The 19,740-nt window shown below is 42.2% G+C and overlaps 1 protein-coding gene across 2 annotated transcripts; it reads right to left on the bottom strand.

Annotated features, from left to right (window-relative positions):
• Positions 1 to 477: 477 nt before the first annotated feature.
• Positions 478 to 15,807, bottom strand: HACD4 (3-hydroxyacyl-CoA dehydratase 4). 2 transcript variants are annotated; one of them, XM_052700502.1, is made up of 8 exons: positions 15,701 to 15,807; positions 14,249 to 14,391; positions 12,482 to 12,585; positions 10,661 to 10,788; positions 7,257 to 7,369; positions 4,665 to 4,771; positions 3,936 to 4,067; positions 478 to 3,223 (listed from the first exon to the last, which is right to left on the bottom strand). In XM_052700502.1, the coding sequence occupies exons 2-8, from the start codon at positions 14,320 to 14,322 to the stop codon at positions 3,141 to 3,143; spliced, it is 741 nt and encodes a 246-aa protein (XP_052556462.1). In that variant the 5' UTR covers positions 14,323 to 14,391; positions 15,701 to 15,807; the 3' UTR covers positions 478 to 3,140. The 2 variants fall into 2 exon arrangements, with proteins under 2 accessions (XP_052556462.1, XP_052556463.1); XM_052700503.1 differs by having other exon boundaries at positions 14,343 to 14,391.
• Between the last annotated feature and the right edge of the window lie 3,933 nt (positions 15,808 to 19,740).

Genomic DNA, 19,740 nt, shown 5'->3' with positions numbered 1-19,740 from the left:
GGAGGTGAAAAGAAGCCAGGCAATATTTGAGGCACTTTTTTTTTTTGCCTGCCCAGTCCTGACCTTCCCAGAAATTACATAAGGTGGAGTTGAAGTTACAGTGTCCTACTGTGATCATACATCGAGGGCTTTCTTCCCTAAATCCCCCTCTTGTCTGCCCCAACTTACCTGTGTACCAGGAATGGAGGAAGTTTCCTGTAAGTAACTTCAAATGCTGGAGTTCCTTCTCACAGTGATTTCAAAGAATTGTTCTAAATTCCAGCCTTTTAGCCAGCTATTAGAATCAGTGCAATGGAAGCAGAATATGTATTTTTATATTAAAACAAGCAAACATGAATATCTTTGCTGGGTTTGAGCAGGCTGGTTGCTGGATGCTTACCCAGCCTCCTAACCAGAACAGGAAGAAAATCTCAGAGGTGGGCTGAGTTGAAGGCAGGGAAATTCACCATTTACCATCATGAGCAAAACAAACTTGAGTCAGGGGAGGATCAGTTTATTGCCAAATAAGCATGGTGTGGTTATAAACAAATACAAAAACATTCCCTCCTACATGCTCAACTTCAATTCTTAATTCCTGTCAAGGGGGATGGGAAAACAGGCATTGTGATAACGCTTTGTCTTTTCTGCTGCTTTCTTCTCATACTGCACCCTGCCCTCGTGTGGGATCCCTCCTTCAGCATCTGCACTGGTGCAGGCCCTGCTCATGGACTGTAGTATTTCAAGAGCTGGTCCAGCATATGTCTTCACTGTGGAGTAGAGGCCATCTGGAAAAGGCTGCTCCAGCATTTCCATGGCTTCTTCAGTGAGTCCACATCCACAGCTGCCGTCCTTCATTGCTGCACTTGGAGCTCTGCTGTGTGCCTGGAGCACCTCCTGCTGCACTGTCCTTGGCTGCTTCTCACACATTTTTGCTCCTCTCCCTCACAGCTAGTGTGCAGTGTTTCCAACATTTTCTCAGATAACGTTTCCGCAGAAGCACTACTCACAGTGTTCATAGGTTCACTGGTGTCCTGTGGTAGCTGTTCTGGAGTCGTCTCACACCAGCCCCCTGGCCACGTCACAGCTGTGGGCCTCCTCTCACAGAAGCCAACCACGTACCTTCCTTTGTGCAGCATAAACCCAATATAAGACAGGGTCACTGAATAGTTGGAGGGGGTCTTGAAGATTCTCCAGTTCCAGCCTCCTGTTGTGAGCAGGGCTGTGTCCCACCAGCCCGGGCTGCCCCATCCTGTTTTGCCTTGAAGCACCCCCAGGGATGAAGAACCCACAGCTTCTCTGGGCAGCTGTGCCAGTGCCTCACCACCCTCTGAGTATTCTAAGAATTTCATTCTAACTAACACAAATCTATTCCCCTCTACTTGAAAGCCAGTCTCCCTTGTCCTATCCCTATCAGACTATGTAAAGAGCCTGTCTCCTCTTGCTTATAAGCTCCCCAAGGTACTGGAAGGCTGCAATGACGTCTCCCCAGAGCCTATTCTCCAGGCTGAAAAAGCCCAGCTCCCTCAGCCTCTCTTCATAAGAGAAGTTCTTCCACTGTCTGACCGCCTTCACGGCCCTCCTCTGGACCCACTCCAACAGCTCCACATCCTTCCTGTGCTATTAACTCTGGTTTTAGCTCAAAAGTATTCGATTGAATCACCACGAGGGGAAATGTCTGTGTTTCACTTGGCATATTACAGTGTCATGCAGTTGTGAAGTGTTCCTGTTTCAGCTCTGTCCTTTGAAGTTGCCACCGGTTTTCAGCTGATTATCTTTTTCTTTATGCAGACTGTCTGCATTTGGAGTGGTTTGGGTCAGGCAGAAGTCCAATGTGAAAGTACCTCTGTGTCTGTAACAACATCCAAATTACTAACTCTTGTTTGCACTGCTTTCAAAATACCCAGGCTCCCCATTAAACTACTGCATGTAGGATCCCATTGCTTAGGTTTGCATATATCCCAGTGGTCGCAACAGTCTGCAGGCACTGTCTGCCACGTATACTGAATAAAAATTACAGTAGGTCAAGACCAGTCTCACTTGTCTGCTACTTAAAACAGATTGAACATCCTCAAAGAGGCATGGTTTAGAAAGCTGTACTAACAGCCTCTTTGTAATGCAATAGTGTTAATTTCACCTTTAACTCTTCCATCGTTTCCCCAATTTTCGCTCAAGCTCAAAAAAAAAAAAAAAAAAGCCTCAGTTTTCTCCCTCAGCTCCATGAAGTAAAATGCAGGTGATAGGCAATATGGATGAAACATAAGAAACATCCCTGTGCAGTTATTTCTGCAGCAAGTACAGACTGTTTTCTCCTTTTTACAGGGTTTCCTGGGCTGCTATATGTTTGTGACTCCCAAATACAAAAGACTGTGCTCTGGTTGCTTCCTTACAAGTAGTCCAATAGAAGTAAAAGAGGCAGTGGACTGAAGTGAAACAGGTAGAACTTTGCACGAGGTTTTTTGATGGTCGTTACCTTCACACTATCAAGTCACACTTCTAATGCGTTTGCTGTTCTGCATGGAAGAAAAATCACATCAGTGATAAAGGTTCTCCCAGCACAGTGATATGTAGTACCCGGGTACCTGATCATTTGCCCTCACGGTTTACTTTGCTGGAATCTCCTTAGCAGAATGGGCCAGAAGGTCAGGGGTCTTTTGTGAATGTCTGAGGCAGTCAGCACATGAATCTCATAGGATGCAAAGCTTCCAGCTTCAGCTCTTTGAGAAATTATAGCCAATCTATGTATAGGAGGCACGTACATGTTTGTTTAATATAATACATGAAGTGGTGGTGTTGTTACAGAATACCTGATGATGATAAGGCAAGAATAAACACCAAAATAAGGGCTGTTAGTGTAACTGTGGTGAAGGCACTCTTCTACATTTTTTTTTCTGAGTGAGTCCTGAGTCCTCTTTTATTAGAAAAATACTCATTTTTAAAAATCCTGATATTTGACGTCAAAACTTCCAAAAGTAACAAGTTACTCCAAGCTGGTCCATTTTTGAGGAGCACTAGAGATGTTTCTTTTCTGAAGATTCAACACAGCTGGATAACGTGCACGCAAACAGGAGTTATGCATGGAAAATCTTTGTCTCTTCTTCTCTGCCTATGACACGCACTAGCCCTCCAGGAATAAATTTCATATTTCAAAACGAAGTATCAGCTTAGTTTCTTTTCTTTTTGGAGTTGCCTGTCTCTAAGTGAGCCTTCCTTTCTGAGAAGAGGTTCCGGATGATAAAGCACATACCTGAATTAAAACACAAAATGGTGTAAGAACAAGGGAAGGTAGTCCAAAGCACCCTCAGTTCACGTAGGAGAAATAATACAAGCCTTTGTATGGCAACTCTGAACGGTCCCTTTCATGAACATAACAACTGAATGCTACATTACAATGATGAGATTCTTCCAATTAGCCTTAAAGCCAATAACAGAACAAAGGCTTAGCCGCAAGGTTAGTTGTAGTCCACATTTTTACAACAGCATATTGTTGTGAAGGAGAAAAAGCTCAGATTATATGCAATTTTTGGCTTTTTTTAAATCCCTCTGATGAATAAATAGGCCACACAAGTCTTAATATAAATGTGAGTATTCACACCAACTGAGAGTAATGAGTGAGGAAGCATAGCACAGAGTATGGCCAAATAGGAACTAATTAACAAGAAAACTTCCAAAGTCTGTATAAGGCCAAGATAATTTAAGAACTTTATATATGTATTAAGTATATATATATATTATCTCTCCAACACACACACATTTCTTGCAAAATCAATTATTTGTGTATGAAAAACATCTGAATTCAAATCAGCTGCGCTTGAGCCATCCTGCAGTACTGCCCACGAGGTACTGCAAAGAAAGTTACAGTTTGTGAAAGGAGCTACGCTGATCTGATTGCAATTTTTAGTTGTCAAGGGCACTACAGTTGTGTTGAGACCTGGCATTCTGAAGGATGAGATACTTACCTGTAAACAGCACCAGCAGGTACATTTTCAGAACATAGGGGAAGTAGACTGAGAAGGCAAATGGAAATGGCAGCTTGATGGAGTATGTGCCAAAGGATTCAAAATAAGGCAGTGATACACAGATCGTAAATGCTGCAAAATAACATGGTAAGCCTTTGGTCAAAGGAAGTAGAAGATCATTGTAAAAAAGATTTATAGGGCACAGATAGCCACGCTGTATGCTGAATTTGCCATGTCATTTATATGCACAGGTACACATTATTTTCTCCACGAGTTCAGTTTTGTAGGTCTGAGGTATTGCTTTCTATAAACACAAGAATTAGGAGATTTTACTATTCATAAAAAATTCTGCCACTGCTGCAGTTGTGCTGCTGGCCATATGATCTCGGTGGGCACATTTCCCAATGCAAGCGTGATAAGTGGCTAAGCATGGCTAAGCTGACAGTGTCAGCCTCAGTGGGGAAAAAAGCAGCACTGTTATTTTTAGGCTAATGCAGCCAGTCTGGAATCTGTGTGTTTTACCATACTCTTAAAAACAGAGAACTCCTAAAAAGAAAGAAGTCGCAGAAAAGACAAGTGACACAAAGGTTAACTAGCCTGTACAGAAACATTTATGTCTGCTTTGGCAACATAGAAATGTCCTAGAAACACAAATGACAACTGAACAGATTAAATTTTATTGGAGAAGATAAATGAATCTGTGGTTGGTCCCCCATCCCATCTGCCTACCTTTAGCCAGAACTGAAAGCGGGTAGAGCAGGATGCACAGTGAGAAGTTCAGCCATGTCAGTGGTAAGTAGTGTATGTCCATCCTTGCCAACATGTTGTAAGTGTACCTACAGCAAGAGGAAGAGGAGGTGATCTCAGATTAATAAGCGTGTCTTTAAAGAAGCATTACTGAAAAATCTGAGGGAGTTGCAGAAGAGTGTAGAAGCATCTGAGAATCTTCCAGAGCATAACTTTAGAAATTTTGTTCAGACTCTCATTCAGGTTGAAAAATGGATAGTTCACAGTTTTCACAAGTGTTATTTGCAGTGCTAACCTGGAGCAGGCAGACAGCAAGACAGCTCTCCAGCCCAAAGTGCACATGATTCCAACTCAGTGCATCAGACAGCAGATTTCAGATGGGCACATTACAAGGGAGGGGCAGGTGCAGCATGACTGCTGGTTGGTTAAGAAAATGCTTATGTATGTCCACTAGAATAGTTACAGCACTGCTAGAGACTGAACAGCCAGGCACACACAGCTATTCACTCTTCTGTAGTATGGCTGTCCCTCCTCTGGCCTCAGAAGGGGTCATTGGTACCAAAAAAAAAAAAGGAGTAGCACTCCAGTCTACTGCAGCATTTTGTTCTTAGTGTGGCTGCTGATGCTGATGCCTCCCACGAGGAGACCTGAACGCCTAGGACCTCAGTGTCCAAAAGTGAGCTAAAGATAGCAAGTTTCTGTGACCTACAACTAACAAATGGCTTTCTGGACAGTGCAGAAGCTTGTCCATTCATATTTCTGGCCATCTGAAAGGCTCTTTGCCCTGTGGTAATGCTAGAGATATCTAAAAAAGGTAAACCACTGTAAGCCAGAACTGTTTCTGACGGATAAAGCCAGCATTAAACAAACCTCATACTTATTCTACTAATTAACTAAACTAATTTTGTATAATTCCTGGACTGTAGGAGACTGGAAGGCTAGAAATGTATCAGTTTCTCTCAAGCTTACCCTCTACAACTTCTCTCTTTTTAAAATTAGTGTTTCTAAGGCTTAACCTCAATCCAGTGGAGAAAGGAGACAGCAACTCCCTCTCTATATACCTCTCTGGACTGTCTATGACATAAGCAAGAAAGCTCAGACATGGAAAACTTTGCAGTATTTGCCATCAGTGTATCACTAGCCCTAATGCACAGGGATTTATGTTCCTAAGGAACTATGTGCTAGTGTTTGGTAATACTTCGAGACTCATATGCTGTGGGATGGAATAATGTCTAATGCTCCTCTGAATTGCTAGACCACAGCACAGGTGCTGTAAAGTAAACCAGTTAAGATGTCTGAGTCAGCAGGAGTTACTTTATGCCTTCACGTTTTAATTGTACACTTGCTGCTTCCAACCACTACATCCTACCTACCGATTAAAGAGCCACTGTTACTGACATGAAGTTGGATTCTGTTTGTCAATAATAATGTAAAATCATCATGTATTTACAGAACTGTCATGCATCAACAGGACTCTATAGCCAATATTACTTACACTTTTGACCTCTCCCTGGCTGTGCAGAATGTTTTCATTTGAAATTAAGTTCTACTCTGTCAGCTTTACTAAATTCAAAAATAAATGGAGTGATGATCCAAACAAGACAACAAGTGGTTTATTAACGCGTGTGGTACAAACAGATTTTAATTCAGCTTCAGACTTTCTTATCAATCCTACCAGCCAGTTTCCTTTTCCAGGTCTCTTGAAATAAGCATTTGTTCTGTTGCTAAAATACGTACTCCCCAGTCAGTCCTCAAAACAGTGTATTCAAAATAGCAGAGGACTATTTTAGATGGGTAGGCAGTGTGTAACCCGTAAAGAAATCAGCTCCTGTTGGGAGGTTATCATGAGGGCTTTGCCTTGTTTGAACGCTTGACTCCATCTGCTCTCCTTGCTGTAAGTCTACAAACTGAGGCTCACAGAGGCTTAAGTAACATTTGAAAAATGTTACTGACTGCAGATATCAAAGCAAAAATCAGCAAGATGGAATTTGCACTGTTATATTCCACCACGGTCACCACACAGATCTTCTGAGATATAAATCCTAAACTGTGTTGTGTCCTTTTTGTCTCTTCTGAGTTCTTCCTGTGTGTGTAACTACACCAAAATTCTTGCTCTCTGCAGCAGGAGCTCCTTGGCTTTCCATATAAAGCACAGTGCAATTAAATGCAGAATAACTTTTCAATCTCAAGAATAAGTTCTGCAGGTGCTGCCTTACTGTGCCAACTGTCTTTGGATCAACGTGACATATTAAAACAAATAGCTGTGCTTTTAAATACTAAAACAATGGGATTGTAAATCACACTGGGAAACTGCCACTCCTCTGTACATTGCTAGGATTTTCTTCATTCTTTTTGTTAATAAAGTCCAATCCTTTGAACCAGAAATGTTAATGCAGCGATTTTCTTCTGTAAATTACTCTGTCTCCCAGATATGCCAATTATTATGAAAATTAATAAGCAGCTTATCAAGTCTAAGCTTTTATTTAAAATTGAAAAAAACGTTTTTCTGTCAATTTCAATATAGTAAGAAGAACAAACCACTCTCCCTTCACAGTTTCACCACTGACTTCTTACCTGACCACATCTAATAAATTCCAAAGGAAAAATAAAACACACACAATGTATTTCCCTTGAACTTCTTCCTGACTGTTGATCACGACAAACAACACAATTATTCTCTCAGTGATCTGAAAGGAAAAAAAAGAACTGTGAACTCAGGCTAGCATGTTCAATAACTCTCATTTCTATGCTGTTTTAGCAAAACAGTATGCTAGACAGCTGTAATGTCACATTCCCAGCTCTGCTTTTCATAGCTTGGAGATCTGAATCTTGAAGGATCTCTCTCATGGGAGATTTCCAAAAATTAGGAAGAAAAGTTAAATTGGTTTTTTTCCTTTCTTATTCCTAGATAGAAGAAATGGCTTTTACCTCATCATTTATATCGATTGTTGCCATAACATTTATGTCATAACACCATTTTCCTAATGGCTGACCCTTAGATGATCCAAAAGGTATTCCTTTACAAATGAAAAGATATAAAATAGATCGAACAGGCAGTGCTCCAGCTTAAAATGTACTGTAGCAATATTACAGCTCAATATATAATAATTTAAAAATAAGTGTGGGTTATTTTTTTTAAAGTAGAAGAAGTGGAATATTGAATGGGATTGTGGGCAGCAGAGAATAAACAGAACAGAAACTGAGTTAAAAGGATCTTGGTGAAGAATGGTAACGGAGGACAGTGCTGGTCCTGGGGGCAGTTTGTTACAGACCCTAAAATCAGACTGCGCTGTGGAGAGAGAATTCTGCAATTCTGTTAGCGTGAAAGATACTTCAAGGAATTGCCACAAGGAAGTGTGTCACCTGGAAACAAAAGCTGTATCACAGTAATGAAAAGTTCAACATATCTTTCTCTGTGAGAACTGAAGCAAGGAGAAGGACACAGTGCTACCTGAGAAAGAGGCAGTTCCAGGAAATGTCACTCGGTGTGAGCCTAGGCACACATATCTGGAATTGTGTAAATACACGTGTGCACGCATTCATGAATGTATATACCTAGGTTTACGGACATATACAAACTGCTAAGATGCAGTTCACTTGCATAGATCATCTGTCTCTTGCACAAATGAAAATACATTCTTCTCTGTCGCTACTCCCTTAAAAAAAAAAAAAAAAGTAGCAAAACCAGAAGTCCAATGTTTTCATGTTCAGAAAAGGGAAGTATGTGCTAACACATCACAAAGCATAAGTAAAACGGTTTCATTTTTAATTCCTTCTTGATCTTTGTGTTAAACTGGAGTTTCCTTCCTGTCCCAGCACTGGTCTCTCACAGGATACAGTGAGTGCTGTAGAAGAGGGTAAATTTCCACAAGGCAGCCTGGGCATTTAAATAAGTTAGTGAAACAGAACAGATCAGGCTAGCTGAGGCTTGCGCAGGAGCAGACTGCACATTCACTTCCATTTACTAATAACAGTAGTGACTATGCAGTATCATTAGCACCTGAGAAACAGCAGTCTTTCCCTACATCTCTTGCTGAAGTGTCAGTGCCATCTGTTTTTACTCGCTGAACAGAAGAATATTAAATTTCACTGCTTTGGCAACTGCAAGACACGTGATACCCTGTCTCCTGGCCTCTTCTCAGTCACCCAGTCTGCAAATGCCATGAGGGACATTCATTTGCACCAGCTTTGTGCCCCTCCCTCCACTTCTCTTTCCCAAGAGCACCCATAACATGAGAACTGTCCTTCTGTTGCAGTGTGGCTTGGCCTTGACCTACCTAATTCTTCTCACAATTCTGACAGTCTGAAACTGTCCCTCAATGAGGCTGTCCCAAATTGGTTTTCCAGAAAACACCTGAGCTTGCTTTTGCACTGTCTGTAATGTGTATCTCGACGTGTACCCTGCAAATTCTTCATTCAAACTCCACTAAAAGCTTCTTTCTGCAATAGAGTCAGCAGAAAAATCAGCTGTCACAGGGGTGCATTTGCAGCTGGTTTTATTGAAGGTGATTCACCTCCGTCCATGTGCTCCCACAGCACTGCCATTACCACCTGTTCTCATCTCTGAGACTAACTTAACTGTGGATGTGCATAAACATGCACCCCCAGGGATGCATCTAAGGATGTTGTTTACTTACAGTCAGAACAAGCAGTGGAAAAAAAGAACTGCCACAACCACTACCAAATTACTGCAGCCTTACAGTGCACTATTGGCAGTAGCCCAGCAGGCTGTGGTAGGATAAGCCTCTCTACCGTTTTTTTCCAGTGCATTATGGAAAATATGTCCTCTTCCCAAGATGCAGAGGAAGGCATGGCAAAGCACAAAGGATTAATGTAAGCACACAGATGCTTAAGCTGTACCGTCACAGCAAAACAGACCAACACAAATGAAAACAGAGCCTGTATTCAGAAGTCTGTGCACCTTATCTGGATAGCATGAAAGTGATGCTAACATCAAGATAAGACAGTTTTTTTTTGATGGGGAAACAGCCAAGTAAAGATCCACATCTATCTTTACCACAGGGCAAATGCTGAGAGTCACAGTGCCAAACCCTTCTCTGACTCACCCTGTTAATGCTGCCCTGGATAATACTGCACTAATTGCAGTACACAAGAAAGATCACTGTTTTCTTGCTTACAGTTCACATCTGCTGTCTTCTGTGCTGGTTCACAGAAGTGTGTGTGCAGGCTTCCTTGATCTCTGCTTCCGTAGGGATGGGTGTGAAAAGAACAGACCATGTCAGGGTTGGGGAGTGTGTAAACTCTCCAAAGGAAGACCTCACTCTAATGCCAGGCAGGCTTACTGGACTGCTCTTGTCTCCAAGAAATGACATAAGATTTGTTAAAGGATTATATATATATGAGATTGGGTGCTTTTCAAAAAATAAAATAAAATAAAATAAAAATCCTGATTAGTGTACAAATGTATGGATTTAAGCAGGGAGAAAAAGCAGTTACTTGTTTTTGGCAAATTTGATACCATACCTCATGAGCGGCATGAAGAACAGAGATCTCTACTAGTCAGTCCATCTCTAATGGAGATTTTAAAAGAGGAACATCTTCACCCTTGTAATATGTCACTTGGCAAAAATGGACTATTTAGAAAACTAAAAACACAACTAACTTACTCTTAGTCTTCTACCTTCTGACTGCAGAGAGCTACACTAGTTTCACCATTATTCAAATGTTAAAGATTAGAAAGGTTTGAAGGTAAATTCAAGTCAACAGTTTTACTTTTTCTGATGCATTAAAAAAAAAATTTCCAAAACCTAGTTGAACTCCCAACAGAAAGCAAGACCACAGTATAAAAAACACCAGCAAACCACAGAATTACAGGGGCTGGAAGGGACCTCAAGATATCATAATGCTCAACCCCCCTGCTAAACCACAATAGATCGCACAGGTAGGCATCCAGACCTTTCAGAGTAGCATGGCTAGTTCAGAATTACATAAGTTGTAGAATACAGCTAAGGACATACCTGCAAAAACCTGGGGAAGAGACGGCTTTTATCAATGCCAATGAGGATGTGTAGGATCTCCAGTATAGACAACAACTGACAAAGGCGCATCACAAGACCTATGGAGTAAAAAGTGTCGGCCAATGAATCTACAGGAAAAATAAAGAAGAAAATTGGAATTGGTTACAAAGCAAAAGTCCAGACCAACTGGTGAGTTTGATTCTGCCTGTCGCACCTGGAAATGACAAGAAATAGAATTCATATGGTGCCAGAATTTCAGGTAGCAGAAGCAGAGATTTAGGAAGGGAAAAAGGCAGGCTGCTGTGTCTGCAGATTATAGAATCACAGAATCACAAGGTTGGAAAGGATCTACAAGATCATCCAGTCCAACCGTCCTCCCATCACCAATGCTACCACAAGCACTACACCATATCTTGTAGCTCCTCATCCAGACGCCTCTTGAACACTGCCAGGGACGGCGACTCCACCGCCTCCCTGGGCAGCCATTCCAGTGCCTGACCACTCTCTGAGAGAAAAAGTTCTTCCTCATGTCTAACATAAACCTCCTCTGGTACAAATTGTGGTCATTTCCTCAGGTCCTGTTTGTTGCCTGGGAGAAGAGGCCAAACCCCTCCTCATCACAACCTCCCTTCAGGAAGTTGTAGAGTGCAATGAGGTCTCCCCTGAGCCTCCTCTTCTCCACACTGAACAATCCCAGCTCCCTCAGTCGCTCCTCATAAGATTTGTGCTCCAGACCCCTCACCAGCTTTGTTGCCCTCCTTTGAACACGTTCCAGGGCCTCAGTGTCTTTCTTGTAGTGAGGAGCCCAAAACTGAACACAGTACTCGAGGTGCGGCCTCACCAGTGCTGAGTAGAGGTGGATGATCACCTCCCTGCTGCTGCTGGCCACACAATTTCTAATGCAGGCCAGGATGCCGTTGGCCCTCTTGGCCACCTGGGCACACTGTGGGCTCATGTTCAGCCGAGCATCAACCAACACCCCCAGGTCCCTTTCCTCTTCACAGTCATCCAGCCACTCAGCCCCAAGACTGTAACATGCATGGGGTTGTTGTGGCCAAAGTGCAGAACCCCGCACGTGGCCTTGTTGAACCTCATCCCATTTGTCCTAGCCCAGTGATCCAGCCTATCCAGATTCCTCTGAAGGGCCTCCCTACCCTCAGGCAGATCTCACACAGAGGCAGGAAGCAGAGAAAAGAATGGGAGTGTCTATATTTGATGCACTGGCAGACACTGCACAGGATATGTTGGTTTACAGATATCCCTTTAGGATATTTTCAAACATGAAGAAGCATAAGATATGAGGAGATGCTGAAGTTCCTGCCTGTATCTGTACCCATGGTACCTCCTAAATCAGCTCAACCACAAAATATGTATGTTATGTATCCACAACTGCCACCTCTAAACTATTTTGAATTTCCAGTCATTTGTTTTCTATTTTTGTGCATTAACTTCAGACAACTGAAACTGAAAGAGAAATATGCTGTGAAGTTTTGGGAGATGCAAAGTTGTGTGCAGTAATTACAAACATCTTCCCTCCCAGTGGCTTCAATAGGACTGATACCATAATGACTTGACGTACTCCCATGTAGGTCTGCATCTAAATCAAATGTTGCTGGCACAGTACTGAATATTAAAAAGCTCAATTTTTGCTGCAGTGTACAAGTAAATTGTTCATCCTTTTTAATGAAAAGAAGCAATGTTTTTCTTAATTAAAATTACAACCCATGGTATTGGACAGAGCTATGTATGTCTACATTTTGTTAAGTTTCTCTACACGACGGCCTCCTAAAATGTTTAAGGGAAACACAGAACGAAACCTACCTCTTCCAAACGACATGTACCTGATGATCATATTTGTAAATATCCAGGAATGCCCACAGAATTGCATCAGATCATACACAAAGAGGTAGGTCTTCACAATAAAGCTGTGGAGGTGAAAATGTTAAAGCAAACTGTATTATTTAAATACAACTCCAAAAATAATGCCTTCCACTGAATTCCATGGAAATTACAACAGATGCAAAGAGCACAATAACGCTATTTGATAGAGCAAATTCTCAGCTGTGTCATTCTGCACACTTTCAAGCTACATTTAATAAATTGAATCATCTGTTGAAGACAACAGATTTTTATAGCTATTCTGATTTTAATAAATAATCGTAGAATCACGGAACGTCAGGGGTTGGAAGGGATCTTGAAAGATCACCTACTCCAAATAATCTGATTGCAGAATGCTATAGGTTCTGGAGATATTTAATTTCAATTTCCATAAATACATTTTCTTATCACTTATTCTGTAGAGGATGATTGTCTGTCCTCCAGCTACAAAAAGGGCTATCTTTTTTGAAAATGAATGTATTAATTTTTTTATAAGAGTTCATCTAACTAATTGATTCTCTGTCCCAGTAATTACTAAGATCTCTTGCCCTTTGTTCCCATGTGTTTGTGTTATCGTGAAATGTCTGCCACCAAACCTTTTTTCCTTTATGTCTACACATAAGCAAAGTGAATTTCTGGGCTTTGGAATATATGAACATTATAAATGAATATAATTCATTCCCAACATTGTAGTAAGGTTACTACAATAATAAGTTAGCAAGATAATAAATAGCAATCACAATAAATAATAAGAATATGGATGGTTGTGCTGTTTGGTTGGTGGTTTGTTGTTGATGTTTTTTTGCAAACTGACTTAGGTAATCTGACTTAGATTTTTAATCGAAGTATATCCTACGGTTATCATAGTAAATGCCTTTCTTCTTCTCTTCCTGATACACAGGATGGCTATTATTCCAGTAATTACTTCTACAAGCACAAAAGGATTTGTTGGCACAGTTTGCCTCCAAAGATACATCAGTGCACATTGATACTATCAAAGTAGGATACTTGAAGACAAGACAAGAGACAATCCGTAAACTTTTATTTTGGGAAAACTATGATACAGCTGAATTTGACTGAAATTCAGTAAGACCAAATGACCTAAAATTCCACCTGCTTTCTTGCTGGATGGCACATTTCTTTCTTCTTATGGTAAAAAAGAAACAACCACCCAACCAAAAAAAACACAAACAAGTGGGACACTGTACATGGCAAAAAGATAAACAAAATATTGTTGGGATTTATTGCCTTATTACTGCAGCCTGTAATGTAGGAAAGTTATAGGAATCATCATAAAAATCCTAAGGCTTTCCAGACAGTTCCTCCGCCACTCTGTTTGGCCCCATACTGCCATGTGAGCTTTGCACTGAGTGCACGGTCTCTCTCTTCTGGAGAAGAGCTTATCACATCTGCTAAATCTATCTCTTTTCCTCAGAACATGTCTTTCAGTGGCTTTTACTTTCTGAATTCTTCCTCCATCCACTGGCTAGATGTTATTGTATTAGCAATTCTTAAACAGCCTAATCTTTGCTAAGCAGAGTGTAACCAAGGTGTTTATAACTGCAGCTTCATGCTAGCATTTAGTCGTTATGGCACCCATTCTATGTTAAACTCATGATCTTTTATATGTACATGCTGTTGTTATAGAGAGCCCCATTATTGCCCATGAAGCATAGAGATGTGCGGGCAGGCACTGTGGAATTTTGTTACCTGGAAGACCGATCTCTCATGTGTTGGTGTTCTTTGAGTGAAGGAGTGCTCCTGATCTCAAAATGGGGTTTCATCCCACTGTGTTAATACTTACACAAAAGGTACCAAGACCAAAGAGATTATTTCAGCAGGTGCAAATAAATCTGCAAAGTATAAAAGGTGGTATCAGTGCAATCACAGGAAATGGAAATGCAGTTGTTCCCTATAATCTTCCTCATTTCCAGGGCGTTAAGGCCAGACCCTTCTCCTAGGTAGTCAGGAGCAGATTGAAGTTAACCCATCTCCCTGTTCTGTCAGTTTTGTGTCACAAGAGAAAGTTCATCGACATTCTTCTGTTTGACTGGACACTGGCAGACGAGATGGGCTTTAATTAGATTCCCTTCTCTGCTCAACTCACAGCAGGCAACACTCCACATTCACCTCACAGAGCCTGTGGCTGCAGCACCCTAGCAGGAAAAGCATAGACCAGCAAGTCCAGCAACTTCCTGTGGACAGCAGTTCAGTTTAGGCACACTGACTGATCTTGCCAATCTCATTCTGCCTCCTCAGTGCCTGGTTTGAGAAATGGAGTTTCTGCTGCCTCTGTTGTCTGTAGTGTGGTGCACTTCAGTGCTTCCGGAGTGCTTTTAATGTTTCTCAGACTGAAAGCATTGCACATCACAGTGCTCCGATAACAGGTGAAAGAAAAAGACATGGGACTTGCAGTAAAGAGATACAGAAGGTCAATATGCCGTCTGTTGTTTGGGTTTTCAATTCCACATTACCTACTGTGGCTGATTTTATAACACATACACTGAAATGCTAGCAACCAACACTGTCTTGCATAGTGGCAGTGCTCACCTTAACTCTCTCTGGCTCTGAGCTGGAAACCTAGAACCCTTAGATGAAACACAGGGCCATTCTGATCTTATACAGGCAAGATGTTCTGAAGCTTCTTTTCCTCCCTGCCATCCAGCAGCAGAACCACGTCAGCGTGGCTGGGCAGAGGGTCAGCCTGCACCTTGTTCAGTGGCTGTGCCAAATGAGGCCTCCCCCAGGGGTCCACCCTTCCCAGCCAGGGCCTATGTGGGCCGGGTGCTTCCCCGCCACGGCAGCAACGGCATTCCCAGCTGCCTTCCCTGAGCCCAGACTGGCTCATTGCACATGACAAAGCAGCCCTTGCCCTGAAACCAGGCAGCAGTGTTACTTTAGATTTATTTAATTCTCTAGAAAAGGTCTGCTAGAAAAGCCCCTTCACTGACACGGTTTCCTTCTAAGTCACCCTGGTCTGAACTTCTGCCCCTTCCCCCTCCCACCCTGAGGGAAGCTGCAAGTGCTGCAGCTCAGGAAGGAGAGCTGCTGAGACCCTGCAGAAAGACGTGCTTTTCTCTCACAGGCACATCCCACACTGCTTTGTTTCCCCTTCCTTTTCCTGACGAGCAGCCTAGGTCATCCCTGCACACGGGACATTACCTGTTGCGGGGGTCAGACTGCTGCAACTGCTCCTGATCTTCCTCCTTTTTTCTCTTCACAGCTGCAGCAGCTGTTTGCTGGGATATCACCCCTCCTCTTTCCTCTTCCCCCACCCACAACGTCACTCTTTTGTAGCACTAAGCAGGAACAGTACTGCACTTCCGAGAAGGGAGTTTCTAACCTCAAATGTCTCCACACTGCCAGCCATGCTCCTCACACAGCCTAGCCCACCCTACTCTCACCTGGACCAGCCTAGCCCAGCCTATCTTAACCTAACTTAGCCTACTCTACCCTACCCAAGCCTAACCTAACCTTGCCTAGCTACTTCATCTAGCCAAGTCTAACTTGATATAAATCTAATTTGGTTTCTTGCCTGCACCAATAAGCTACTCTGTAAATCCCACTAACTTTGTCTTCCAAGGCAGAGCAATGTTTTGAGTGATCACTCAAACGCAACTTTTTTTTTTTCTCTTCTGGTTAAATGATCAGTGCTACAACAACGCTAACAGGGAAGGCTGGCAGCATAGCATAAAGAGGGCACTTTACTTCAGACAGAGGAAATAATTTTCCATTTCTTGCCCAGAAGTATCTATTAATTCATGCTCCTGTGAAATATGGACACTACTGACAGGGGAAATGCGTATGTACAAGATTCCTGCTGCCCTTAAGTCTTCTGAAATCTCAATAGAAATTAGATGAAAATCATCAACAATTATTATTATAATATATAAACTGCCTTCCAGCAATCAATATTTTCCCACTAGCACTCACGTTGAAGCATATTCCACCTCACAGGAGGTTTAAAATTTAGTACTGTGAAAAAGTCACCGCGGACATAACATAGTAGGATTTCGTGCAAAAGTCCAAGAAGTCTGGGGCATGCTATCCCACGTCTTGTCTGGAAGCAGTGTGGAGCAACCACCTCCATCCTGTCATGTCCCACAGAGGGAAGAAATCCCTTCCTCCATGGCAACGAGCTGATATCTCTTGGGGGGATTCTGTTTTCTCTGTTTTCCCTGGCTGTGTCTCCCCCGTGGTACCTCCATGGTAGGGTCACACAGGCATGCAGAGCTCTCCTGCTGGTGTGGTACTCTCTTCTACGTTTTTTCTTGGCTAAGTATTCCTTTCTTAGGAGAAAATAATAGATCAGAATTAAACAAATGTTTAAGAAAATAAGTTAAACAGACACTTATTGAAATGCTCTGCCTCAACAGAGCATTTTGCAAGCTTTTGCAACACAGCTCCTGCGCTGCGTGCCTCTGGGAAGTCGACTGGTTTAAGTAACCCTGTCAGCAGCTGAGATCATGACTGTAATAAGATCCAGCAGCTGGCAGAGAAGCAATTTTCAAATACCAGGACAACGTGTAAAAGCAACAAAGGCTCATCCAGCTTCATGATTTGCAAAATCCATTGTGAATAAGTGCCAAGTTAGTACTCCTACGAAAAACAAGAGCACCCGCAGTTCCTGATAGATGTAGTCTTCATGCCCTCCCTCAGCACCAGTGCCAGTCACCAACAGCGGAAACCGGCAGGAGGCATTTCAAGGAAAAAAGTCCCACCCCACCTGCTTGGCTTTTGTCATCTGTAACCAACCTTTTGTGTTTGCCTCCTTTCAGGATGGTCCTTCTCTACTGTAGGCAATGGGTATTTTAGAAAAAGCAGGCTTTTTCTAAAAGTCATGACTTTTCTTCACCACTGCCCTGCAGCTGGAGTGGAGCACAAGGAAGGAAAAGAGGGGCCAGAGACAGCCTTCTGGTAGCTCATACCCAGATCTCCCAAAGTTACCTGGAGGACACATGACACCATTACTCTCTTTACTTGTTCCTTCCTTGGAGTCTTTCATGGGAGCAGGTGATCTGCCCTCTAGATTAACCTTGACACTCAAAACCTGCCCTACAGCTTGATAAGAATAGATTTGGGTATTCACTATTTTCACTGATCTGTCAGACTATATGCTACTATCCTAAACGGAGGTAATCAGTAAAAGACTTTCAACTATGCTTTCAGCATAGGAGAAACATGCAAAACACGTTTCTGTAACTCAGCGCTATTCTTTTGCAAGGGCTCTCATCAGGCCTCCTGACTCCCTACCAGTCACTTTTCAGCAGACGGGTTTTGCAGAGGGAGGCAATGAAAGGATCAACTGAGTATCAAAGACCTGCCAAGCCCTGCAGTGAGTCATGAGTCTCTGTGCTCCAGCTCACTGCTCCCCAGTTTTACTGGGATGAGACCAACAGACCCGTCAAATCATCAGGAAGAATTAATGCTCAGGGAAATTCCCTTTTTTTTGGCTTTAGCTATTACTAAGTGTAATAGAAGAAGCTGTGTAATAGTTTTCAACACTTTCAGGAGACTGTTACCCTGCTATGGGGAACTCAGAAGGAATGGGAAATGTACTGGTGACCAAATCCTTTCTGAATACAGTCAATAGCTGTGACAGGCTTTGAACCTTGCCCAAAGGCAAACAGCATGAGTTCAGCAGCAGAAATTTTTTAGTTTTAACTATTAAAAATTATAATCCCAAGTAAAGATCTGCAACAGCCAACATGAGCTCAACACAAAAAGTGAAGACCAGAACTGAATCCATCTCTAAGTTGAGGAGATCTGAATAGAAAGCATATTAATTTCTTAATGAAAGAACAGCACTTTCATAAATATTCAAAGCAAAACAGGGTTGGGTGGGTTTTGTTTGTTTGTCTTTTTGGGGGGTTTGTTTATGAGGTTTTTGTTGTTGTTGTTTTTGTTGTTGTTGGTTTTGGTATTGTAGAAGAAAAACTTTCATTTATTTAAATATGTTTGTCAAGATATTTCCTTTCTAGGAAAATTAGCTGTACTCACAGTCCTCCAGCTAAGTCCAGAGGAAGCTGTAAGGGCTCTGGCCTGCCAAGATAAGAAACCTGGGGAATACAGCATTCAGAAAAAGCTAAAGTGAGTAGACATCGTAGTAACTGGTGTGAAGGGGGCAGATATACTGCTTGGAATCTTATTATTTCTTCTTCTTAGTGTGGGTTTTGACTTTGCAAATGCTGTTCTAAAGTTATTTTGCGGAGATAAACATTAATGGCTTTTCTGTATACTGCCGTATTTTCAAAAATCAGATGAGGAATTTGACTGTTACTTGGATTGGGTCTCAGGCTGTTATTTGCTCAGAATTTTGAATTATTCATCACTGAAGTTAATCAGAAAGAGTCTGAGTGCAAGAAGGCTGGTTCTGGAGAATCAATTCACCCTGCTGTCTCTTGTTAGGAGACATGAGGAAGTACATGCATTTCTCTGTGCTCATCTACTCATGAAGTACCATTGCTTCAAAACTAGCACTCCTTCAATGAAATTAAAACAGAGGACACAGAGGTTCATGTGTGCTGGGTTTTGGCTTTAGTATCATACAGAGAGAAGAGGCATTCACCCAGGATGCAACTGATGAGGAAGCTAAATTTGTTTGGAAACAAGGTAGGCTCAGCTGCAAGTTGGCGCAGAAAGGAGGGGTCCCACTGCAGCACCATAGTTGCCCTCCAGTTTGTAGAGGTGGCTTCAGCCCCAGAGTGGCTGCAGGCTAAGGAGGCATTGTCTTTGCTCTCCCTGTCAGAGTTTGCTCCTATGGGAACTCTGTGTTGAAAAGAAATGCTGTGCCTTACCAAGATTTCTTGATATAAATATGGAAAACACTGGTATAAATGACTCACCTTTCCTACATTTATAATATTAGATTATTTTGTATATAAAACCACAGTCACCATATTGGGAAGTATCAAGTTCTTACTTTTTCACCTTTTATGCAATGCACAAATTTTCTAAAGGAAAGTTACTTTCCCCATGAGCAGCTCCTGCTCCTCTCTCCAGTCCACATCTCTGATTAGAGGGGTTTACAGCTGTCCTCTCTACCTGCAAGGGCTAATCCTGGATAATTGTTTGGGAAGTCACTCACATGGGTTTTGTTATACTTCTCCCCCGCCCCCCTACACCCCCCACCCCCCTCACACCCCCCCCCCCACTGTTCATTTGGTTTTGCTCTCTTTCTCTCTCTCTCTTCAATTTAAAAA

The sequence above is a fragment of the Tympanuchus pallidicinctus genome, unplaced genomic scaffold (genome assembly GCF_026119805.1).
Source record: "Tympanuchus pallidicinctus isolate F22 unplaced genomic scaffold, pur_lepc_1.0 scaffold4, whole genome shotgun sequence".
In the NCBI taxonomy this organism is placed as follows: Eukaryota; Metazoa; Chordata; class Aves; order Galliformes; family Phasianidae; genus Tympanuchus; species Tympanuchus pallidicinctus.
This window is presented reverse-complemented; position numbering and strand designations above follow the sequence as displayed.

What these genes read in the sequence shown, in the direction of transcription:
- HACD4 (XM_052700502.1), bottom strand. Translation starts at nt 14,322, where the DNA reads ATGAAACCCCATTTTGAGATCAGGAGCACTCCTTCACTCAAAGAACAC. An exon ending in ATGAGAGATCGGTCTTCCAG is followed by an intron (nt 12,586 to 14,248) that starts GTAACAAAATTC and finishes TCACCTCCACAG; the next exon opens with CTTTATTGTGAAGACCTACC. An exon ending in GTACATGTCGTTTGGAAGAG is followed by an intron (nt 10,789 to 12,481) that starts GTAGGTTTCGTT and finishes TTTTTCCTGTAG; the next exon opens with ATTCATTGGCCGACACTTTT.